At 43.0% G+C, this 26136-nt stretch overlaps 1 protein-coding gene across 1 annotated transcript in view; it reads right to left on the minus strand.

Moving 5' to 3' along the window:
* Nucleotides 1–2340: 2340 nt before the first annotated feature.
* SEMA5B (semaphorin 5B) overlaps nt 2341–26136 on the minus strand; it is a gene marked incomplete at both ends in the record, with an annotated part of 130900 nt that continues 107104 nt past the window's right edge. The window contains 5 exons of the mRNA XM_082285215.1: nt 2341–2496; nt 19541–19746; nt 22910–22954; nt 23841–23990; nt 24883–25053. Of these exons, the coding sequence (XP_082141341.1) occupies nt 2341–2496; nt 19541–19746; nt 22910–22954; nt 23841–23990; nt 24883–25053 (728 nt within the window). The remainder of the gene's footprint in view (nt 2497–19540; nt 19747–22909; nt 22955–23840; nt 23991–24882; nt 25054–26136) is intronic.

Genomic DNA, 26136 nt, shown 5'->3' on the forward strand with positions numbered 1-26136 from the left:
ACTCCTGCTGCTCTTGCCCGGCTGTGCTGCTGGGGGTTCAGGGCTGCTGAACCACTGTGCCAACTTGGAGAGTTGCAGCAGTTGCTTCAGACAGTCTTCTAGGTCTGCATCGGCTCCTGACTCCACTACTTAAAATCTATTTAAGGGCATCTCTCTCTCTACCTCTGTCTCTTCTATTTCACCTGGTGAGACCAGAGCAGAAACAGGATGAGCTGCTAAATTAGAAAAGCAGCTGCTGAAAATGATGGGCACTGCTGAGCCTAAGGTGTCTTCATGGCAGTGCTAATAACCCCACTTTATTACAAATATCCCTTACAGCCTTCAATCACTGCAAACTGAAGTCAAACAAAGTAATTTAGAAATGGGAGGCTATTTTACTCTTGCCCTCTGGTCAAACTGCCATAACACACAGGCTTGCAGAGCCATGTTGGCTCTTCCTCGCAGGAAAAGCAATATACTTGTCACGAGCAAACAGTCTTTCTTCATTTCCTACCAGCTGCCTACATGAAAGAGCTGAGTACACGGCCCAAGCTGGGCTTCCAAACAAGCAACTGCAAAGGAACAGCACTGAGAAACAACTGATGTCGGCTCACAGCAAAATCCGAAACCAAGCACGGACAGACAGGACTGCTGGGAACAGGCCGAGCCCGTGGCCAGGCACTGCTCAGGGAAGATGCAGACAACAAAGCCAAGCTCAGGACCACGTGGAGCTCATGCGTATTTCAGCGTGTACTTTTATCTCATGCTCAGTATTGCGACATTCTAAAATACTTAGCATCAGGAGTTCATCATAAATATTTAGAAACACTGAATGATAACAGTGGTGAACTTGTTCACGTTGCTAACACACTGGATGTAGTTGTACATTAAGCACCAGCAATAAGTTTCCTTTTGGCCAAACAATTATGTCAGACAAACATCTGGTTGTAGACAACATGGCTTCTGCATCAGACTAATACAGTTCTTATAGACACAGTCACACACATACACAAAATTACATTTCAAGGCTGGATATACTGTTTGGTAATGCTACCACTCCAATTTACTTCAATAGCTGCAGCAGCATTTGTTTGTTGGGTTGTTTTTTCTCAGAAAAATTAAAGAAATATTGGCAAACAATGCACATTACTCAGCTGTGTTACTATTTCATAGAGTACTGACTGGAAGACGCTGTAAGAATGTGCAGCAGACTTTCTGGGTCATGTCAGACTATGGAAACATTCCTTAAAAAAATACCTTCCCCCTGCAAAGTCAGAATTATTCACTTTTGGAAAGTATACGAACTAAAGCCCAATAATAAAACGAGAGGAAACATTAGCCCAAAGCATGGTGACTTCCCACAAGAAGAGCATGGCCTCTAAATTTGCCTCTCCTGGCAGACACAATCAGGATCACAGCTATAACAAAAAGAGTTAACACTGTCTCGGAAAAAAAGAAAAAGGAAGAAAGAAAAAAGCCCATGGCTCTTGTGCGGCAATCATCACATCTCTTTTTTCCAGTGATATAAACATCTTTGTTTGTTAGGCACTCCAAGTTCATGTCTCCAATGTTATTCCAACATTTATTTTTCTCAGTGTCTCACTGCCTGTATAATTTTCTTTTAATTAAGACTGGAAACATTCTGGAAAGCTTCTTTGGATAATGCACTTCGTTTGTCTGTTGTTTCTCATCAGCAGAACTGCATATTACCAAAGAAGGCTGCAGAGAGTATTTCCTGTAATATGAAAAGATTCTGTTGAAGATACAGGGAACAGTGCCCTAGAAAGTTACTACTTTTTTTTTTTTTCAGAAACTTAAAAAAAAATCAAAAATAAGAAAAAGAAAAGGAAAAAGAAAATGTTCTTCAAGTTGTTGGCATGACGGAGTCCTGTTCGGCCTGTCCCATGAGGTGTGTGTCATCCAGTGCACCACTGCTGTCCTGGCTCAGGAAGGATGCATCCAGCCCTGCTCCAGGAGGCTAACTCTTGCCTTGCTTGGAGTGCTGCCATGTGTTGTGTGTGGCTGCTCAGTCCACACAACTGTGTGCTCAAATCCAGCACACAGCCCCTTCCTTGACAATCTCAGCCTTGGACAGCACACTGACCTTCCAGCCATAAACAGTTGCGGTAGAACAGCCATCTCCAGCCAAATATCCACAAAAGCTCTGCAGAACGGTCCATATGCATTTTTGTCCTTGTAAGGAGATGTGCTGTTTACAAGAAACACAATTAACCAAAGAAAACAAAAAAGACCCTACTGTACAATATTTACATCTAGAGGCTGGGCCAGTATTTGGTCCATAAAATCAATTAAAAAAAAATCATATAGGAAGTTATCCAGTCCCATAGGATCTGTCCATCATCAGCTGTTGGTAAAGGTCCTTCCAGGGGAGGCCTCGGGCCTGTAATCATATTTATTCAGTGTACTGGGATAATAGGTTGTTGTGTACACATTGGTTTGCTGCAGCGGGTAGAAGTTGGTCCTGTCGTCTGGTATCAAGTTGTTCTTGTTAAGTGTCTGTAAAAGAGAAGAGGAGATGACAGGCATGGCCACAGTGCCACACAATTTCTCTTTTCTACCTGCAGACACCTCCCTCTCACCTGCCTTCTCCAGCACGGACTCTGCTGCGGCCACCACCACCTTCCCTCCAGCTGGGAGAGCAAGATGGTGCCTCGCGCTCACTACGGGGCTGGTCTGGGGGACCACAGCTGCTGCCAGGTCTCCCTCAGCGGCCCTGTGCTCAGCTGCTGCTAGGGATGGACCCAGAGCCCTCTCCAGGGACACGGAGTCTCCTGGTGGACGGCGTGTTGTCTGAACACCATTGTCACACAAAGCCATGCTGGGCCTACATGGAAGTTGGTGGTTAATGGCAGTGCTCAGTTCTAACCTCATCCAAAATGCTCCTGGTACAGCCTGTGGCTCCCTCTCAAACCAGGTGCCAAACGGCAGCTTTTCCTCTTTGGAAGAGCAGGTGTGCATTTACCTGATCTCCATCTCCATTGGTAGATATCCAGGTTTGGACCCCCCGATATTAAGTGTGTCACTTCTGTAAGCTACAGTATAAGTAACAAATCATGGTCACTTTTGGAAAATCTAAAATTACTTTAAAAATTTTAACAACCACGTAACAATTGTTGGAAACAATAACATAAAAAATGAGAATGACAAATGCCCGTTTTACCACAAAAATTTAGAAATGTTTTTTTTCCTCCCTCCCCTCTTCCCACCAACAAGCAGATGTCCCCCTCTCCCCAGATTAAAGCCCATTGCTATGCCACCTGTTACCTATGTACAAGGATAAAATCACATATTGTGTGTGTGTGCAATAATTCTATGGAACTTTCTCCTACCTCACAGTCATCTGATTTCTGTGAATTTGTCTGAGATACTTCTATCACAGTTTTCTCAACTAACCCCTGGCTTAAACTTCTTATGCCTATCTCTGGTCTGTGTCACTCCAGCCTTTAATGGCTGTTGTGCAGGGAACTCACTCCTTTGATCTGAGAGTCAACACTAGGCATGCTGCTACAGCATATCCTTATCTTCAGGGAACATTTAATTAACAGCACATTTAAAGAGAGTATGAGCATCTCTCCTGCCAGGAGCAGAGATGGAGAGGTCTAATGAGCCAGCTAGTCCTGGGCCCTAATGGTTGTTCTGGGCCCTAATGGTTGTTCTGCCATGATCTGATGCTCCTTTAGTGATGAACCACTTCACCTCAGTTCCCCCTTGAGACAAACACCTCATACCTGACCCAGCTCAGGGCAAGATGAGAACTAATTAACTAATGCTCGAGTCCATAAACTACCCAGCTCATTTAGCTTTACTCACCCCATTGAACTTCAGGCAAAGTGGCTCTGTCAGCAAGGTGAGAAGTCTCTGTTCTGCCTGAGGGCAGGTGCAGATGGAAATTTCTGGGGAAGGCTCTGTCCCCCTCAGACCCAGCAGCAGCAGGGTGACCTGGCAGCACTGGGTTGCCTATAGATGGGGAGCAGGGTCTTGCCCTGTGCATATGCCTGCTGCACAGTCAGGGTTTATCCACATCCCAGCTGTGACCACTGGAAGGATCAGGTACCCCTGGGCTCAAAGACAAGACCACAGGCAGTACATTTATCTCCCTATTTCTTTGTAATCAAATCATTTTACTGCATGGGGAGGGGGAGAGAGGAGGAAGAAAAGAAAATGTTGTCTTTTAATCGCAGGCTGACAGCTACAGCTACCCTGGGAGCTTACAACTCCCAATTTCATACAAGATGTTAGGAGGAAAAGCTTTCCTGTGACAAAGCTACCCTGACAAAGAGATTTCCCAATTGCTGAACCACTGAATAAGTTTTTCAGAAATGAGCACTGCCTGAAACATCTCATACATGAAAACTGGAGAGACCCAGCCCCCTCCTGGTCCGACTGTGATCTCCCCCTACATGGAGTCTCTCAAATGATCCCACAGCACAACACTTGTAGGAACCAAGGAGAGAATTTGTATAGGCATGCTCTAAGTGACAAATATTTCCAAGAAATGAGAATTTGTGCCCTTCAATATGAAAGCAGAAAAGGAAATCTTATGCTTTGCTCCCAGTCACCCAAAGAAATATTATAGTGTGGCCAACAGCCTGCTGCTTTGTGCTAGAGCCTGGGAAACAAGGAAGCCAGCCTCAATCCTCTAGTGCTTGCTATGCTTCCTTGGGAAATCCAATTAACTGCTCTGCACTTCCGTGTCTTCTGACCCAGCTTGATAAAAACAAAATTTGAGATTCCCTGTAGAAAGGAACTTTACTAAGTACTACCACTGAGTATTTGGAGGAGCTGCTCTCTGGTGAGCTCCACAGGTGTTCACACTGGCTGTACATGATGGCTGCTGTTTCCTACTGATGTTCCTAGTCCAGGATACCCGCTGCAGACACTGTAACTCCATGGCCACAGCAGGAAGGAAGAGGAAAAGGCTGGGTCCCACTGCCACGGTTTCTCTGGGCTCTCTTGAAGCTGGTCCAGCATCCAGGCCTTGTCTGGGTTGGTTAAGATTCATGACATGCCAGGATTGCCACCTCTGAAACTTAGTGAGATGAAAATCCTGACCTGAAACAGCTCAGGACCATCTTGATCTGAAGACAAAGACATTGGGACTCAACTTCTTTGGCTTTCAGATGGAAAATCCGTATGAGTTTCAACATGTTCCACGGTATTTAAAACTAGCCCATTACAGCAGATTAGCAACTATGAATGCACATGATGTGCATTTCCCTCCTCTCTTTCTTCTTATGTTCTTATAATACTTACTTAGGAAAAACCCCACATCTGGTCATTTGCTCTTTTTGGTTTTATTTTTGATGGAGGGCTTATATCTTAGGGAAATACCTCATGAAAATGGTTTAGTGGAATTTATAATGCAATTAGCTGCAAAGAATTTGTCTCTGGAAATGCTGTGATGGCAGTATTGTCCTAAATCAGCATGATCAATGTGCACTGCCTTAGCATTTCCCCACACAAACTTATTGTCTGTCTCATTTTAATAAACAGATGATTAGGTTCCTTGGCACTAGAAATTGGTTGATATTTTGTAGAAGGGAAATTAGGCAGCAGTGAAATTTAGAGATGTACACAGACACACTCATGCCTTCACTGCAGGAGAAGAGGTTGGAGCTAAATCTCTCTGGGTTGACTCCTGTGCTGCTTTACTCAGAGTTTTAACCCCTGCTCTTGTTCCTGCAGCTCTTCCCAGTGACAGTACAGAGATGGCCAACAGCTTTCCTTTTGGAAAGCATTTCCCCAATGCTGTGTGGATTATACCATTGAGGTCAGAGCCTCCTGACATTCTGAACTCATTGGAGTACCCATGGATGCCCCCAGCAATACTGATCAGTCCCAACAGGAAAGGTGAGAGTTGTCACCAATGCACAACTACAGACTGTCACAAAAACCAACACAGAGCAGACCCTGGCTCCCAGCCCAACTCCTGCCAGTGTCTCATCCCCTCAGCCACTCCTGAGCCAGGTCCCCAGTACTACCAGGGCCAAGAAGTGCTTCCTGAAGACAACACCCAGCAAGTCCTCTCAGAAAGGACAGTCCTTTGGTGCTTTTGCAGGGGCTTGTCAGTGGCTGCAGCAGCTAAGCTGACTGAAGCAGCCCAGCCAGCAGTAGAGCTCAGGCTGTCCTCACCAGAGGCTCCTGGGAAGGAAAAGAGACTTGCCTTTACAACCTGAGCCCTTCTGCACCATATCCTGCACCCTCCAGGGTGACAGACATGTCAGTCATCTGAGCACCTCCAGACCCTACTCATGACACTTTTCCTGACACTTAGCCTCTATTTTCCTCTTATTGTCTGCTCCCTCCCATATCAAACACTACTGACTGCCCTTGCCAGCAACTACAAGCTTTTTGGACTGTCTGCTCAGTAAGCAGAAAGAACCAAAAGCCTGATCAATGCTTACAGCTGCAAATTACTTGCTGCAAAATCTCTGTGCCATATACACAACGTATTCCAAACACTGAGGAAAATGCATTTCAGGCCCTCGTTTTTGTCCTATCCTTCTTTCTTCAAAGAAGCTTCTGGTATTTGTGCAAGCATAATATTGCCCATAAAAAGTGAGGCCAGACTGAGCTAATATGAAAAACCTGTGGAATGTGCTTAGGAAAAGTACTCCATTCAACTAATAATTAGTTCTTTTACCTGCTTCCTCCCTTACACTATGAGCCATGCCATCCTGACACAGCTAATATAATTTGTTTCCTTTGGTCTGTTCACCCCTAACCTCAACTCAAGGGCCTGTTAGCAGAAGGAAAGCCACCAGCATGCTCTAACCCAGCCAAGTGGATGACTCAAAAGCAGGCCCAACTTCAATTGCTTTCTTTAAATGACACTTTAGTCGGCTGCACTGGCATACGACTAATATAATAAAAAAAGTCTCTGGCCCAGGAACTCTGCTTTGTCAAGCAGGGATGTTTTCAGATGGACTAAAATGGTTATGGCTTTAACAGAATGTAAAAGAGCAGCAGCTTGCTCCATTATATGTGATCTGTCAACTAACCAAGAGGTCCAACCTTGTTATTGGTGAGTTGCATGTCCAAGCCAAGCACAACAGAATCTTGAATATTTCAATATTTATGGAATTATATGAACAATTTGATCACTCATGCTAGTGTGTTTGCAGTTAGAACTGCAGGAGTCTGAGGGGCAGGGTTACAGATCCCTCCCTTGTGTGGGCTCACCTCCGTGCTCACACCAGAGGCAGAGCACTCACATGCACTCACAGGCTGCTTCTCCCAGTTACAGCCAAGTGCTGGGTGTGTTAAACATGACTCTATTGTACCATATGCATACATTTAACTTTGTTCAGCTTTCTCCATTGATATTTTTAGCCTAAGTCATCATTCAAATTTTCCGTTTGTTCCTTTTTCTCCAGCAAGGCCTTGCCACTACTTCCCCAAATTCTGCCTCTGCTCCAAATCATTAAGTCATTATCCACTGACCTACTTGCTTACATTCTCCCAGATGTATCAAAACATCTTTACACGTAACAGTATGGGACTTCCAGTACTACTCCCAACTCCCATCCTACAGCTGCAAATACAAGCTGTGTAAACATTTCTTAAGCACATAAACAGATCAAATGTTTCAATTTTCAGTATACAGTCATGAAAATTTCAGAACTTGATTTAAAAAGTAGATGGGCATCTCCCCACTCCCAATTACAAGGAATTCCATGTATTTATTGAGAAGCTAAAATGAAAATGATACCTATAAAAGCATCTGATACACGTACAACAAATACCAAAATTAGGGCCATTATGTAGTTCCCACAGGGTAACATATGATGGCAAGATTTCCTTAATCTGCTCATGTAGAAAACACTCAGCTTTTCAGAGCATTCTCTCTGAGCTCCACATCTTCTTTTCTATTTTGGGTGTTGTAGAGGAAGAGTCAGCAAGTTTCCCAGGAGTTTTGTAGGTTAATCCTCACCAGCTATTCAGCACCACAGTCCCAATGAAGTCAGTGAGCAAGGACGATTTCCCCCAACCTCACAGTTTCTCCACTATTTCTCTGTGAATGGTTATAGTTTCACTTCTTCTACCTCCCACCCATGAGACTTTCCTCTTTAAAGGGGTAAAAAAGAAAAAAAAGTTGGGTGACCCTCCCTGGGCAGCTTCAAACCATTCTTTTTCAGTGTCTATGATTACCACCACTTCAGCCTCTGAAGAGGCTGAACAATGCAGTGCACACCTTTCCAACAGCCATGACTCATCAGAGATGTGCTGCCTGTGCCAGGGCTGCACAGGTGTAAGTTTTCATCTTGAACGTTTGTTTGTAATGTTGAACATCCCAGTGTACTACAGAGGAAAACTTCCCCCTTCCTTCACCACAGGGTGAGTGCAGGCATGAAGGAACCAGGGCTAACAACTCCAGTCATTGCTAATCCTGGTCATCCACTGTGGACACAGGAGAAGGTCTAAAATCAGGGTCCAGGAAACAGACAGCAACTCTGTAGCCAGCCCATTCCTCTTTGTAAATCCAAATGAAGCCCCTGTGCATCCCGCATCCTTCCGCTGCAGAAATCAGGGACAACACTCCTGCTGAACTCAGTCACACAATTATCCCTAAAAGAATTGAGGCAGCCTTTCCAACTTTTCTTGTAACAGCATCCAACAGACCTCCTGTAGCAACAGTGGGATGGCCATTACGCCCCCTCATTCCCCAGGAAAATGGAGGGATAAGGGAATTGTGCAATGATGTAATGAAACCAAGATCCAACATTTAGGTTCTTTTGTGCTCCTTTTAAGCTGTTTGCTTCTTGCAATGAAATTAGATTGAGCAAAATGCCTTTTTGATGCAGATCAGCTGTTTCATGGAGCTAGCCATGTTAAAGGATGTTACTTTTTGTGCTGTAGGAACATTAACCAAATAACTCAGGGTTGTGGAAATATATTAATATTATGAAATATTTTCCAAAGCTTATACATCTCTGGAAGTACCAGGGCAGAGATCTCAGAATTATAATTAACCATAGAATTTGGGAATAATTAGCATAATAATTACATTTCAACAAAATAAACCATACAACTAAAATAACCTCTTTTGGCAATAACTGACACCGAGAAAATACATGACGTCTGGCCCACCCACATGCTCCCTTTCTTCTAATCAACTGGATGCCACAACACCGCTGTGCCTCTCAAGCTAAGAGTTACAAATAACCCTGGAACGATGGAAAGTTTCCAGAAAGACCTTATGAGACCCATGTATTTACTCCAAGCTAGGAGTGATTTTTAAGACTTGAATGATTTCTCTTTCTGATTTTTCTCTGGAATTTGCTTAGTGTCTTATGCCAAGCAAACTATCTCACCTGATACTTTCATAAAACCTCTTAAGCTCTGCCTACATGAAGTCAAAGGCAGCAGTGGCCAGGGTTTATGTATTGAGTTCTTTCCTGATGAATTCAATAAGGCTGTTTGCAGGATTTACAATGAACTGTAGATGTACAGATGAGCAACCTATTTTCTATATAAGAAGGTTATTCATCTCAAAAAGAGATACAAAAAAATCCCACTGGGACACTAAACTTATGATTGCATGTTCTTTTTGGATGGAAGCTTACCATATTTTTAGACTGGAGATTCTTTGTTCACTGTTATTGGTAAATAAATTAAACAACCCCCAAATGACGGCAGCATCTGTAGATGTGCTCAGGTTGACAATAGAACTAACATTCAATTATCAGAAAATGAATAGCTAAAGTTATCTATAGCTGTTTGAAAATAGCTATTTTATCCTTGCACTTAGGAGGGAGCGAAGTTATATTACTGCCATTTTAAACTTATAAAACCCTTCAGAGCTGGCAATATAAAGGACCATTGTCAGAAGGATCCTTTGGCACATCTCTGACTATAAGCATATGAGTAAGATGGCAAAACAAACTGCATTTAATAGTAAGGCAAACTGAAGTATTTTTCTGAACTGGAAACTGAAGTCTGAGGAGGTCATGGAAATCTTCCCACTGGCAAGTGCAGGTGTGCAGCCTAAAGCTTGCTATTTAGCCCCAGCTTGACTATGATTTGGTGGTAGCAACACCCATGACGTGGTGTCCAGACACAAAAGAGGAATTCAGGGCTGCCCCAAGTGCTTCCCAATATAGCTGGTGCACAGGATATAGCAGACATGATCTCAGCTGTGTGGGAAGGTGTAAACTGTCTCCTCACTGCACTCCTGTTCCTTGGTGAATGCCCTTCCTGAATGCCCTACGTACACAGGAGTGTTACAAGAGAGGCTCAGCACCTCAGCTGCAGCATGTGACCCTGCACATGCTCCAATACTCAGACAAACTCCCCAGAGGTATAACCACAGCCCTTTAAAACTGACATTAATAGTCACACTGGGTGCAGATGATGGTTTGGAGCACTGGGCTCTGCTGGGCTTCAGCTGATGGTACCTGGTCTGGGGCTGTCTGGGGGAGGCAGCTCCCACTGCCACGCTGAAGTCATACTGGAGCAAGCAGCCTTGAGGTTTTGGATGGCCTCAGACCCGCTTGTTCTGGTGAATTACCAACACAAGTCATGCAGCCTGGTGCCAGCCCACAGTGCTACATTTAGACTGAGAATTGCAAAGGTGTAACTGCAGTGGTGAAAAAAGAAGTTGTAAAAATAAAAATAAAAGTAAAAACTGAGCCCAATTTGCCATCTGCTAACTCCATTCAGTCTCTTATAGTCTTACTGCTTTCCAAATTCTCCCACCCTCTAAATAGCTGCTTTTTGATTATTTTCCTCAAGACTACTTTGTTTTCTCCCCATGCTGCATCTCACCTTGTTATTTCCTCTCTACATTTGTAACCTCCTCAGGTCATTTTCCATTATTTCTATACCAGTGGCTGTTTTTTTGACAGACCTCCCAGTTTAATATCTTCTGCTCATTTAATTTACACACTAACTGCACTCCCTCCAAGCTCATTAATGAAGATATTAAATAAAGCCAAACCTTGCATTACTGCTTGCAGTGCCCCAAACAACTCCTCCCCATAGCCCCGTTTGTTCCCATTAACAATTGCCCGATGTTCACAGTCCATTAGCCAGGTTTCAATCTCTACAGCAGCCTTCCTGTCCAAGCCAATTTCTATTTACACATCACAAGATTATTTAAGACACCAATACCACCCTCTTTTCCTTAGATGTATAGATGAGAGAAGCTACATTTTTAACCAGCTGAGAATCTGCAGCTCAAACTCTGTGCAAAAAGTGATTATGTTTGATTTCTGCCTCCTCAGCATTAGGTCTTGGCTCAGCTGTCAGCTCAGCCAAACCACCTTTCATTTCATCAGCGTATGTGATGTGTTGCCTCTCAAATATTAATTCAGATCTTCCTGCATATTAATACTGACACAGATTTGTTTCAATGAGTTTCCATTGCTGTAACTGAAAGTACAGTCGAGTCAATCCCATTTGTTTCTCCTGGTTTCACTGTCTAGTATGGCCCCCACTGCCAAATTTTACAGACAGAGTGGGATTTAACACCCCATTGATGTGCTGGGTTGAATGGGGAAGGTCCAGGCGTTCTCTAGTGATTGTGGGCCCGTATGCTCACAGATGTTTTGTCTTATCCCCAAATCCAACTGACATTTCCCACACAGACTTACTGGAGCTACTTGTGTGACTTTAGTGCGTTGGACTTCTGCAGCTTAACAGTGACTCAATTAGCAGGGCGGAAATTGGCCGGCTTTCTCACTAACACTTTTGTATTACCTTTGCAACTGGGGGTTTGCCCAAGGTCCATGGTATTTATAAAGGTAATTGGAGTTGTTCATTAGCTGGTTCTCAGAGACTCTGGGATACAGTCCATCTAGATTCCTTCATCCACAGATTTTCAGTTCTTTCCTTTATTCACATGCTTTGTGCCAAATCTCAGGACGATATTAGAGCTGACTTAATGGGGATTCCCCCAGCTGTATGGGAGTGCAGGCAGAGTTACTCCTGCTTCCCCTATGCCAAACCTCTCGTGCACATATAAATGATGCATCAGGGAAGGTGGCCATGGCTGTAGTGTTGCCTCAGTCTGTGCAGCCCATGCTGTGGCAGCAGCCAGCACATCCTGAGCAGCCCTGAGCTCTCAATGACTCTTTGGGACCGGGCAGTCATGGTCCAGAAAAAAAAAAAAAGCTCAAGTATTTCATCTGTCCTCACTCAGAGCTGCCAAACACTCTGGAAACTGAGCTCTAGTCCTGAATACTGACAAAGCTATCTTTATTTTGTATGCATGTATCTCAATTTCTTTATAACTCTACTTAAGAATCCATTTTCTGCAAGTGGAACTGTTCCAGAAGAATAGAGAGGCACTCCCCAAGTGTAGCACAAAGGTTATATGTTTTCTGCTATTTATTGTTTGTCTAATATTACCCTCTCCCTTTACTTTAGCTCCCTGCCTCTTTCCTGGCTCCCTTTAAAGTCTTCTGCAAACACATAACTAATTCCTCCTGCGCATCTTGGTGACACTGAGGATTTCCTGGTTCAGCTAATACACATAACACTTCTAGCCAGAGCTTCGAGGAGACAAAGAGGAGAGAATCACCCCAAGCACCTGGACCAAGGGAGAACCATTAACTTCTAGTGAATGAGGCAAGGGTATATTTGAAATATTCCTCTGCTGACCGGTAGAGGGAAGTCATGTAAGTAAGAAGCAGCCAGTCCAGTGCAATTTTGCTATGCCCATTCCTATAGTTCTTCAATTAATTATTCTTCCAGCACAGCTGGGTGGGTGCAGGCATGTACATGTCAAGCTCAGAGAAATTAGGAAAGGGGAAAATTGCAAGAAAAAGGTAGTATCAGTCACTAGATCAATGAGTGTAGCTGGAAAAATCAGATAAATTTTAGAACACATCTGTCTTCAGTTCTGAAACAGCAGCTCACATGTTCAAAAACCTGCCAGATTTTCCAGCTACACTCATTGATCTAATTAAAAACAAACCAAAACTTGTCTGCCTACAAACAGATTATCACAGCTGCAGTAAAACAACTCCAAAGAAAGGCTCATGTGAGCATCCATGATGACCAGCCTAGCCTGTGGGAAAGCAGAGCATGGACCATACCCCTAACCTGGCTGTAGAGGAGATACACCTAGTTATAAAGAGGAAGCAGAGAAGCTGAATCAATAAAGAAAAACATGACAGGATTAATATGAAGTATCTACCCACAGTGTCAAAACTTCGTAATGTGGCTTAAAAACAAAAAGTCCTCCCAAAAGCCAGACTCTCTTAAAAATGGTGGGGAAAAGGGAACAGTGAGGATTCCCACCCTACAGGGAGCAGCAACAGCCCTGTGAAGCCGCAAGGGTTTGCATGAAAAGCAGATGGAGCGGGGACTCAATTCCCATCGCGGGGCTGCTGTGAGCAGCTGCTTAGTATCCCAGAGGGAGCAGGAGCAAGGTAACACTCAGATCTGAATTGGCAGTCTCCCCTACTCTTAAATACTTTATCTATGCGAGTGCGGTATCTGTGACTCACACACAGCAACCCGCTGAGCCCCTGCTGCTGTGGGGTGGGGACAGCACCAGGAGAGGCACATCCCTCTCTGGGCACAATCATCCCAGGACAGCCACACCTTCAGGCATGCTTGACTGCTCAATTTGACTCGAGCCAATGATATAAAGGGAGAAAAGACACTAATAGATTTAGACTGAGACGCACCACTTAATCCTTTTTTCCCCATCAGTAAGCTCTCTTTCTTTCCCTTCATAGTAGGCATTATGCAAATCAAGAGTCCCCTGAAGTGATATTTGCAACTGCAGGATCATACAAGAAAGGGCACTATGCTTCTTTGCCAATTCAACCCCCTGCCCCTACTATTCTATTTCAAATAATACTATACTCATGGTAAGTACTAAAAATACGTACTCTACCATTCAAGCACTTTATGTTCTTAAATGCCACTTTGTTCAAGGGAAATAGCCTTTGTTAAACATGAAATTCACTGGGAACAGAATTTATGTTTCAATCTGATTTACTATATTTATATATATATATGGCTTTTTTCCCCCAGCTGATTACATCAGCTAATGCCATGCAGCTAAAGCAAATACTTCAGGGAGACTGTTGATAACTTCTTGATAATGTTGGGTATCATCAACTACTGCCTTGTATATGAACTTTACAGCCACTTCCTGGGGCTTGAATGATGCACAGTGGTAGGGTCACTGGCAAAAGAAAAAAGCTTATATCACAGTGCTATCAATGTATGTGCTGTGATCACCAAAAATAAATGGGTTAGCCAATTTTAGTTGAAGTAGCAACACATCAAATTAAGTGGCAGGACACTGAAACACAAAGTTTTCCATGGAGAAGTAAACATCCTCAGAGACCAAGGCTGACTTTGACAAACATTCCTCTAGGGCACTTGACAGCAGTTTAAATAGCTTTAACTTAAACCACTGGCTGACTCCTCTCTATAAAAGAGGTGTGATTTTCAGCAGCAATGAAAATGACCATCACCAAGAGAGAGATATTTAAAATCCATACAGAGATTCACTTTCCTACACCCTAAGCTCTACTTCTTTCTCACAGAATAAAATCACAGAATATTCTGAACTGGAAGGAACCCACAAGGATCATCCAGTCCATCTCTCAAGAGAATGGCCCTTACAGAATAACCTTGGCATGATTAGCACTATGCTCAAACCAACTGAACTAATCTTCTTTTTGCTAATTTTTGCAAGGTTGAATGCCACACCAAACATCCAGCTTGTTGTTTTATTCAGAAGGATTCTTCTTCTAAAGAGAGAATTGGTTTCTGTTTCTCAGCTCTCAATGTTAGTATTTTATTGCCATGAATTATTTGGGATTAGTAATGAAGTGTGGATCACAGGGCCCGGAGTTCCTCACAGGGGGTGTCTGCTCTGCACTCTGTCATTTGTTTCCCAACAGCATTGTTCTCACTTTATTAGAAAATATTCATTGCAGCTTCTAATTTATACAGAGTCCCAAGTGATCAACTGAATATTCCCCCCATTTTCTGGTAACTGCATCTATATTTGCTGTATAATTTTAGGCAAATGCAGGACTCACAGTTCTACTGAAGTTAATGTGTATTGTTCTACTGAAGTTAATGTGTATTGTTCTAATGTCCTAGAAAATTCAGATATCAAGTGATACATCAAACACTTAGTTTCCCTCTTTCATTGCCATGTCCTGCAATGTCACGTAGTTCTCACCTCATCTTTTCCAACAATAAATTTAATCCTTGACATAAATGACTGTTTTGCTTCAGTGTTTGGCCCTTAGCTCCTACAACAGCAGTGCTGATGCCAGAGAAGATGCAATACTCAGGTGCTTCCTCAGCTTATTTGAGGCATCAATACAGAGAGTTTTACTGTGTGACTCATGACTAAAGCTGTGTTGAAGGAAGGAAGGACAGAGGGAGGTCTGTCCAGCACAATCTCAAAGAAAATCTGCAGAATCATCATCAAAACCATCCTGCAAACTTACAGTTCTCACTGATCCCATCTGGCCTGATCCAAAGGCCACTGGATTTTGGATTTGGACCAATATGCAGACGCCTTGTCCAAATCCCATGTAGAATAAAATGTTGGCTGTCTTTATTGGCAGAGGATTTAGCAATAGGAAGAAGTTCAGTCCAAACCCTTTCTCCATGTGTGGCTGTTCCAGGAGTTCCTAATTCACAAGGGCTCAATCTTGACCCTACATCCTCCTGCTTCTACTGCAGGATCATCTGGCTTTCCATCAGCACAGCTCTGGTAAGTAACTCACACAAGGCATGGAGCAGCCGAAGCAAGATGTTTAAAAGAAGATCTCCTCGCTGCTTTGATAGTCAGTTATTATCTAATCAGCATGGCAGTGCTGGGAAGGTTGTAGGTGGTTCTGTAACCCGTCATGCCAAAATGTGAAGAGCAGATAATTTTTATTTCATTATGCTTTTGTTCTGCACAGTCTTCAATATTGTCAGAGTGTTGTTTGAACTTCAACCAATTAATGAAACATGAACTGCTTATTAGGTGACCCAAGAGGTCTCTCCCCTACGATCCGTGAATACCAAATCAAAATCAACATGTTGCTGGTAAATGCATATGCATTAAGTCTTTCAAGACATCATGGCTAAAATAGCTAATAATAAACCTCACATCATTCTTGAGAAAGCAGAACAGGAAGGGAAAAGAAGCCAACAAAAATAAAACATGCTTCTGCAAAACACTGCCTATGCAAGTTAGCATCAACTACATGATCAATAGGTCACCATTATGTACGGTATTTACATCTGATCTGCATTACTGCACTGCTGTGCTGAAATGGCCAACAAGGCTCGTATCAGCTAGCACTTCCTTCATTAAAACCTGCCTTCATATAAAATTTACCTTGATTTATGAGTTTGCATTCAGTGCTGTACATTTGAATGTAACACTGCCAAACTTTCTACAGTGTTCACCTGCTGGTTGTAGAGCAGAGATATTTCAAGATGAAAACAAACTAAAGATGGTTGTGGAAGGCTTATTATTATCAAAGAATGGAAAATAACAGACTTGTGCATAAGGCCAGCCTTCTGCTACCATCATGTCACTGTGTATTATCATTTTCTGTTACTGAAAAGTAGTCTACACACCCTCTATTTCCTTAATCATGGACTTACTAACTCTTTCACACAGACACACACACACACACAGACCTACAACTACTCTTTTACTTCCATTACTTAAAAAATGTTCAGGGTGGTTTTCTTGGTATCTGCTGAATAGAAACTTATCTGGGTTTAGAATCTGGAATTTCAGGTGTTTCCACTTTCTTTCATATGTACATATTTTAAGTTCAGATAGGCTCATATCCAAACTCAGTCCAATCCAGAAGGTGAATTTTAGCTTCTCCATCATTTGAATGTTAATTGTGTGGCATCACAATAAAACCACACATGCTCCTTGAAGGCATGAAAAACTCCCTCCTGACCCTTAAAAACCTGTCAGTTATTGCTAAATATAAACCTGGTTAATAACAAGTTCTATAAGCAATTACACAGCACAGAGCACACAGAACCTTTCCTCTTACTTCACTAATGCTATATGCTTCAAGGAAACACTGAGGAGTGGCAAATTTGTAGTATGAAATGAGAAATTTTCAGCCAAGAGTTTAGGAAAGGAGGCACAATAGAGAAGGTGAGCAGAAAGAAATACTCAACAGGAATGGAGAAAAAGGGGCTTCATTCGATAAATAGATTTTACCCTTTCTGTAAATCTCTTTGTGTCATTCACCACTCTGAAGTTGTACGACTTTGAGTTCTTCTCAGCAAGTAGCCCCTTGCTCCTAAACATTTAGCTTTGGTCTGTCCAATGACTGCAGATTTATGCACTTGAACTCTTTCACTTCCTAACATTCTATAAATAAGCCCCATCTGGTCTATCTCTCCTTGTGTCCAAGTCCCTTCTCTCCCCAGCGTAACTCATACAGTCTCAGTTAGCTAATGCCTTCCTTTAAATAAACCAGACTTTTCAAAACTTGATCTAATGCCTAAGCTCTTTATGTCCTCGAAAGAAGACTCTAACAGCTGCTCACTGTTACTATACACTAGATCAAGTATTAGGAGATGGATCTATCAAAGAGGTCAACTCCCTCCTGACACTACATTAACTAATCTGCTGCTATTTTAAACTTTGCTTAGCTTTGTTATTACTTCTACTTCACTGCACCACTTGACATAGACATAGTGCATTTCATAACCCATTTACCCAATTGATCAAGATCGTTCTGTGAACAACCTCATCCTTCTAAATTTTACCCATTCTGCCTATTTTAGCATCATCTGGTAACACATGATAGCACAGTATAAATCATGAAGAAAATGTTAACACAAATCCAACCCTCTAACTACCTGCTTTTGGCCAGAAAAATAAATTTGTCTCTTTTCTTCATTGTTTGCTATATAAGAAACAAGGGAATACTCTAGCTCATTTCTTTATTCCTGCAAGTCTTTTTAATCTAGGTCTTCCTATTGACTTTGCCACAGCAACTCCCATAACTGAAAGGATTACTCTCATAGTTTGATGCTTCCAGAATCAAGTCCCTGTTCTTTACCTGTCTTAATAATTTATTACCAAACCTGTATATGCAGAGCGTGTAGAATAATACATCCCATGAAACTTTGTTAAAAGTCTCTGAAAATCCCGATATGTCTTCTGCTTCCCTCCTATCTAGATCAATATTTATTTAATTTAAAAAAGGAATCCAATTTGCTTGACATGATTTACTTTCCACAAATCTATGCTGACTTGCATTATGATGCTGGACTCTTATTAAACTGTATGCAACTGTAGCTTTATGCTTGCTAAAAGACGTGTTTTTGAGACTGCATTTATAGGCAGCAGGATCCTATGAGAGGCTGCAATGCCCAACAAGGAATTCACCACATTCTTATTATCATACTGGTCAGTTATTTTCCAGCTTGAACTGTTTTCCTTTAAAACAGCAAAACAACATAGACCCTCCTCAAATTATTTGATGCAAGCTCTTATTTCTGACATGCATTCACACTGCAAATCACAGCCATGTACTGGAGTTGTCCTGTGCCCAGCACTGTACAGTTCCTATGTAGAAACCGTCCTCAACACCCAGGGAGTTTAGACTGTGGCAATGGTCCCACCACTGATCTTATTGTTGGGTCTCAGTGAGAAGCCGGGCCAGACCACCAGAGGCAGACAATCAAAACGTCAACAGCACGTAGTTGTATGAAGGAACGAGCAGCTGCAGGGCTTCCTTCTGGCTTGTGTTCATGTCCCAAATAATGCTCCACACTGTTCAAGTGACCCTAGGCAGGCTGTTCCTCCTGTGATGGCATGAAGCCCCTCCATCCAAGCCACTGCTCACTGCTCTGATCCCACACTTCACCAGGAGACTGATGCTCCAATACAGTGAAGTGCTGCTGTCTCAGGGTATTGTCTGCAGCACCCTGGGTCCTATCTGCTCAGATAATGGGCGGTGCTCACTTTAGCAAGCCGACATGCCAACAACACATGCCCCTTCAGCACTCATCTCCTAAGGCTGCAGCTCCCTACTCTGCTACTGTCACTGAATTCTGCACAGCTGCCTGGGGTAAGTTCTGTCCAGTACTGATAGAGGGGGCAGAACCCTCTCTGCTTTCTCATTCATTCCAATTTGGCAGTTACCAAAGAATTTCCAAAATCTCATCCTACCAATGCACATTTTCCCAGCTATTTGTGCAATGAAGTTTCCATTTTTATTCTTCCTCCCCTCCATTTCCTCTTACCACGCACTAACAATGCACTGAACTGAGCTCTTACTGATTTTTTAGAGGACAATTTGTATACATTCAATAGTCAGAATGGGCTGGAGTATCTTGGTATGTACTTGCCAGACTGGCATTCATCAGGACTGTGAAACAGAACAAAATCCCACTGCAGTAATGAGGCTTTTTAACCCCTTTGTGACAGCAGAGCTAAATGCCCTTTCAACCCCATGTATAATGCCATCAGCTGGGCACAGAAACACAGACCTATCCAGTTCCAACCATGACATGAATACAGAATTTATTTAGGCACTATCAAGCTGTTTGTGGTATTTCTCCTCAAGTACCCTACCTTGAACTCCATAGGGGTGTACTTCTCATTCTTGGGGGTTGTGTTGCCCTTGTAATGGAGATGGTTGGGAGTGGTTGGGTGGATAACAGTGGACTCCTGGGACTGCCTCTGGCAGCGCTGGCAGTACACGTAAATCACGAACGTTAAGAGGCTGGAGCCGAAGAAACAGGAGACCCCAGTGGCAATCAGATGGATGAGACTAAAACCTGCAAGGGAAATGACAAGAGATGCTATTTTTAAAGAACAGCCCTTTTCCTTCCCCTGACAAGACCACAGGTGCAAATCAGAGCAGTGACATCTTGGGATCAACATTAATAAGCTGTTGAAGCCAGAGTCTTACGTTCTAACATAAACTGACATAATCTCCCTGCAAATCGGTCTCCCCACTGCAGCTCTGCCTTGTGCAGTTTAACAGGTTCATGCATTGTTTTCTCAAAGCTCCCTCCCTGTCTCTCCTCTCTCCCCTCTATTGATATTGAAACTAAACATTATGTGAAGCTGACAGCTAAAGAAATGAGCCATACAAACAATGCACATTAATGGATTCCAAAGCATGTGCGTGTCATGGAAATAAGGGGATAAAAATGCTCAGTGTTTCTCTGAAGGGGAAGGAAGGGAGGGGAAAGCCTTTTTTGTCGGCAGCCCAAAATGCCTATGGGACTGTGTGTGGGGTGGGGGAGATACACATTCCTCCCCCTTGTAATCCAAGTGTGCTCAGCATTCTTGCTTATTCATGGGATGGCATTGCCTTGGCCGTGTCTGCACTACCTCTGAGGTGTATTTGTACTGCTAGCAGTGAAACAGGGGTCCTCTGGAGAAGAGGAAAGATAAGATGGACAAAGGAAAGGCGGGCAGTGCTTGAAAAACTCTTCTTTGTTGGCTTTCTCCACAAATTGCAGAGATAGGAAATCAGTTGCAGGCAGGTGCTGGTGGGGTAGCTACAGTGCAAATACTTCAAACAGAAAAACTCTTGGACTATAAAAGCCTCCTGCAGAGATCTCTCCACGCAGGATTGCAACAGCACCCTTCAAGGCCAGCACTCTGGAAGGAGCTGTAGCTGGGCATCCCACACACAGGAAAGTACCTAACTTGCAGCTCTGACTGGTGGGGGGAAGGCAAAGTCAAACAGCACTCCTTGTTCCTCCCTCACCACACTGAGTCTCACACCCCACAGTAAAACCCAACACCAACTGATCTCCACTGACAACAAGTAGTGAGCCTTAGAGCCACCAAGTTATCAAAGCAGCCAGAGGCAATGTGGGATGGCAAAACTTTATAACCCTGTTGTATTTTGCTATGTGCAGGGGGGACTATACGAAAAAAAATCAGCTATTTAACTACAAATGCATCTGCCTTTCCTCTGCCTTTGCTCTGTCATCTTTCAAACAGGAATGACGGAGGCCTCAGAGCCCAAGGGGACCCCCTGACCGCTGGCCCCAGGGCAGCTGTCCCAGGGGTCACTCACATCACCTCAGTGGCAACTGCAGCGGTAAATTTCCCGTAATACTTAAAAAGCCAATTCATTTGGACAGACTGCTGTGTTGACTTGACTGTGTGCAGGGAAATGGGACTACTCAGAGAGTGGCTTTAAATGAGGCTCATTTTCAGTCTGATCACGGTGTGCAGTTTTTTGGTGCCATCTTACATTTTTAGTGATATGCTTTTCAAATAGCAGATTCTGCCCATTTGTCAATGGCTCTCATCTAATCTTTAGTTAAAAAATATCCTCCTGATTTTAAAAAGAACAAAACCGATAGAGTTCTACAGCAAAGTAAAGCACTTCAATCATAATTACAGCAAGGAACATACAGAATTTATTAGACTGATGAGCTACATTTATTTTTCAAACCACCTTATAAAATTCCATTGCAAGATTACCAGTTTCTATTGTGTTTTGGATGATTGTCCAAAAAAACCCAGCAGAAATATTATAATTTCCTACTAAATGTCACAAGACTTTTTCAAAAATACATTTCCTTTCTAAAAACCTCTGCTTGCTTTGCATCACTCACGAGACCTAAAACACAGAATATGCAACTGTGTTCAGTAAAGCCACATGACATGCTGCCACATTCGTCTCCTGCCCAGCTTTGCTTATATTGCAGTGAATGTTTCATTTCACTGCCACATTTGCAAGTCACAACATAAAGCTCTCTTATATTTCACTCTCACCTTTGAAACACCCATCTGATTTTTCAAATGAGTTTTGGCTTTATCTTAGGGGGAAGAAAACCAAATTATTTTGTTTGCAGCATGTGAGTCCCCAGGGGGGAGGCTTTCTGGTTCATCACTTTGAAAATATGGATTTTCTGAGATGCATCAACAGAATTTCTATTGATTGGTTTCTTTGCCAAATATTGTAGAAGGTGACATTAATAAATAATATTAGCTATGGTAAAATGTAGATAGCAACAGCAAATACAGTGGTGATTGAAAAATGAAGGAAATGTGGGTACAGTGCATAACAGCAGAGTGCAAGCCATGACGAGGGGTCCTGGAATTAAAGCAGAACCATTGCACCCTCTGAGGGAGAAGGAGTGACGCAGGAAACCAAATGTTACATTGCAGGGGCTGAAATGTTAATTCCATTGACTGCCCTCAGTTGCAAACTGAGAAGCCACATTTCCATGCCACAGGTGGCATGCCTGTTTTTGCCATAATCTCTACAGGGAGAAGAGATTTTGGCAGCCTGAAGATCATCTAGATTTCAGGAAAGCAGGGATGTGATGCTAGCAGGAATTGGCATGGCCATTAGTGTGAAACTAGCATTTTAAAACATTAAAGGAACCTGCCATTTTCTTCAGTCTGCATTTTTACCATAGGGGCTCCCAGGGCAGTGGAAAAGTGACACTAATGACTGGATCTTTCCAGGTTACATGCAGAAAGGAGACACAGTTTCTGTGAGAGGTGAGAACTTGAATGAAAGGAAGTGCTTGAAGGACAAGTATAAACCTCTAATCTTGTCCTATATCAGCAAAGGATCTGTCTAAGAGACCCTGTTCACTGAAATCTTTATAGGTTATTTAAAAACATCTGCCTCCAAACAGCTGGAGGCTTACAGTGGTGAATGGGGAATAACCCTTCCACCTGAACCATTTACCCTGGAGGTAGAGAGACACAAGCAATTGCTCTCTGGTAATTAATGACCCTCAGTGGCCAACCCAAACTTCCAAATAAATAAAAATCTTGGAACTGACAAGTGGACATGCAATACATTCTTCCAGTCTGACTCAGACAGCAAGACTCCAGTGGAATTAAGGCTATCAGTGGGATATGAGCTGTATAGATTAATGGTTTGGTTGATACTGCACAGGGAGAAAAGAAGTCAGGTTAAGATAAAAATAAGATATATAGTTAGTGGTACCCTACCTCCACAGTTTGTGCTCTCATCAATGCTGGAGGCTGGCAGGATCACTAAACAAAGAAAAGATTAGAGAAAGTTGTCATTTTGCCATCCCTTTACTTCTTCAAGTAATTAAACCCTCTGTGCTCCAGACTCAAGGTGCTCATATGTTCTGCAGCAAGCTGAGAGTCTCTCTAAATTGAATTATAAGCTCATGGTTTGAAATACATGCAACAAAACCTCTGTAAAGATCTTACAATTCCAGTACTGTTACCTGATGACTCTTTAGCTTCTTCAATATAGGGAAAAGATAGTAGCTGAGAAAACCATGAAAAAGAATACCATTGCCTAGAGATCTCAGATTTTTAAGTCAGTGCACTGTAATCCAAAAAAAGAACATGGGGAAAGGCATTTTTCAGTCTAGATCCGTATCAGATATTTGCCTGAGAGATTCAATTTCCAGAAAACACAGGGTGGAATACGGTGGTGACCATCTGTCCATCAACAGTGTTGCTCTGTTAGACCCTGGATTAATCTCCCACCTTCACATCCATCTGCCTCACCTTAATTCTTCACTCTTTTGGGATGCTTTTTTGATACCTGAAATCAAGGACCTTCTGTTGCCTGTGTGCATACTGAGAACAGAGACAATTTTTATAACCCATCCTAAGACAAACTATACAAGGTTAAAAGCTTCGATGCAGTTGAAGCAATACTAGTTATTTGTTACAGATCAAGGTAATTCTGTTTAAAAGAAATGTTAAGCTGCTTAAGGGAATGCCTTTTACCTTGTGCCTGCCACAAGGGAATTTATAACGTTTGTCTGTTTTCTTGTTTTTCTAGAAGCATCCAAGCCCAAATTATAATAGAGAAAATCTCAGCCTAGTTTGACAGTCCAGGCACAAGCTGCTCTCCTGAACTGGCCCACCCTCTCCTCCTGGATGACACGGTACATACCAGGAATTTCATTATACAGGCAGTCCTGGTACTGAGTGCTGTTTCCGACGCACTGGGAAGAGTCCGGGCTGTGCACCTCGCAGTAGCGGCTGCGGTACTGGATTCCCTCTTCATTACACAGGCTCCACTCTGACCACTCTGACCAGCCACCTGAAGTCCAGGGTTAGGACAACACACATACAGTGTCACCAAGAAGAAAAAAGATGCTTTGTAGATACCACACTTCTCCCACGCTGAAGGATTCTAGATCCTGGCCTGGGCCTCTCTCGCACATCCAATCCAGGGGTCCTTAGTGGATTTAATTTTCTCAGTGCAAGCATCACACCCTACTTGTCAGGTTGTAGCTCTCCTAACATGGACTAAACCAACCCTTGGTGGAGCACTGCACAGAACCAAGTTGCCTTAAAAGCTCCTAGATCAGCTCTCTGGTTAAAGACATACAACGAGCAGGGTGGGGCAATGTTGCACCAGGACCTCCAAATTTTGATGTGGCCTGCCAGGGATACCTCAAGCAGCCAGCACAAATTAGAGCACTAACAGTTTTGCTGAGGTTCCTAAGGGCAGGAGTCAGCCTGCACTGGATCAGAAATACACAAAGGTAGTTCAAAACTAGCACAGATCTAAACCCTATCCTCTGAGCTGTAGCACATGCTGATCTGCTGTCTGTGAAACAAAACGGAAGGATCCCCTTCCCTTGTACAAATTGCTGCCTCATGGCCCCTTTTGTTTGTCATGTCAGCTTCCACACAGAAGAATCAAACTCCTGCTTTTTCTAGTACTTGAAAGGGATCAACCATTAGCAAGATTTTGCTTGACGGGCACCAGAATGCCAGAGCAAGGACCAGTGAACAGGCAAAGAGAAAGGGGATGCATTGCAATTAACTCTGGACTGTCTCCTTTTTCCCTGGCTCAACAGACATTGACTGAATGGCCAAAAAACTCATAACTGGTGGTGTTTCTGATTTGTTTTATAACATTTTGCAGCTGTGCCTTGCTCCCACCACCATGGAAGCCAGCTGGAGCAGGGATGAGAAGTGGCTACCTTGGCAGGGGTGCGTGTTGCAGAGGGCCTCCTCTGTGTGCAGCCCGATGCAGATGTCCTCCCCGCTGGATGGAGCTGGGTTGGTGCAGGTCCGTGTGCGCTGGTAGTGGCCACCCCCACAGGTGGCTGAGCAGTGAGACCAGGGAGTCCAGCAAGACCATGAGCCTTTCACTGGAGGGCATTGAAAAGCAAGCACAGACAGGTAGAGGCCATTGGTTACTCCTCTCACTGTGACAAAGCTGGAGAGCCCCAATGTCTCACCTTCCACATCCACCCTGCCCACACTAGCTAGCAGTTTCCTGCACCCCAGGACATTTGGGCCTGACAAGAACTTCACATCAAGAGAGGGTACAAATTCACTGTCTCCTGTGGATGCAGAATGCGTCTGTGCAGAAAAAGATTCTGCATCATAAAGTGCCAAAAATAGAAACTATTCTTTGTTGTAGTCATTAATATTCACTGAAATATTCTACTCCATTCTATTCCTTTCCTTTTAATAAAACAGCATTGCTATTATTACTATTATTATTATTACTACTAGTACTACTACTACTATATTGTCTCCTGAAGCTTCATAGCAACAGCAAATTTACTTGGGAAAAAAGCACTGTAGTACCTAAGTGGAGCTTATATGGGATCTTTCTGTGGGAGGCCCAAGTCCTCTAGTCCCAGCTGTCAGGAAACAGAAATTCAGAGGCTTTATTTATTGACCCTGCTCATTGCATGGGCATTGGACTAGGTGACCTTTAAAGGTCCCTTCCAACCCAAACTACTCTATGATCTAAGCATAACCCTGTAAGAGATTAATAATAAAACTATGGAGGGACTTAAGATCCTTGAATCACCCACTAAACTGCCTGGTTCGCAGGTCCACATGCCATCAAGATAATAACCTGGTGACTTAGAGTGAAATAAACCCAAGATTTGTGTATACACATTGAGAGAGGCAGGGAAGGAGGGAGACACAGAGAAATAGTAATCATGCACTCGGAACAGATTGTAAAACATCAGTGTCCAAGGGGAAAAAACAGCACAGAAAAAGGGCACAGACATTAGTGAAAAGCCACCAAGAGCTTCCAAAATAGTACTAATAGCTGCCTTTATAGTGCTAGAATTATTTCCTTTTTATAGGCCATAGAGTGCAATATTTGACACTCTTGCTATGCTCTTGCTGCACATTCTGATCATATCTGCATTTGAATTTTATCTTTGTATTGAATTTTAGAATCATAATAGTACTACTATAATAGAGCA

Source organism: Coloeus monedula (genome assembly GCF_965178545.1).
Source record: "Coloeus monedula genome assembly, chromosome: 7".
NCBI lineage: Eukaryota > Metazoa > Chordata > Aves > Passeriformes > Corvidae > Coloeus > Coloeus monedula.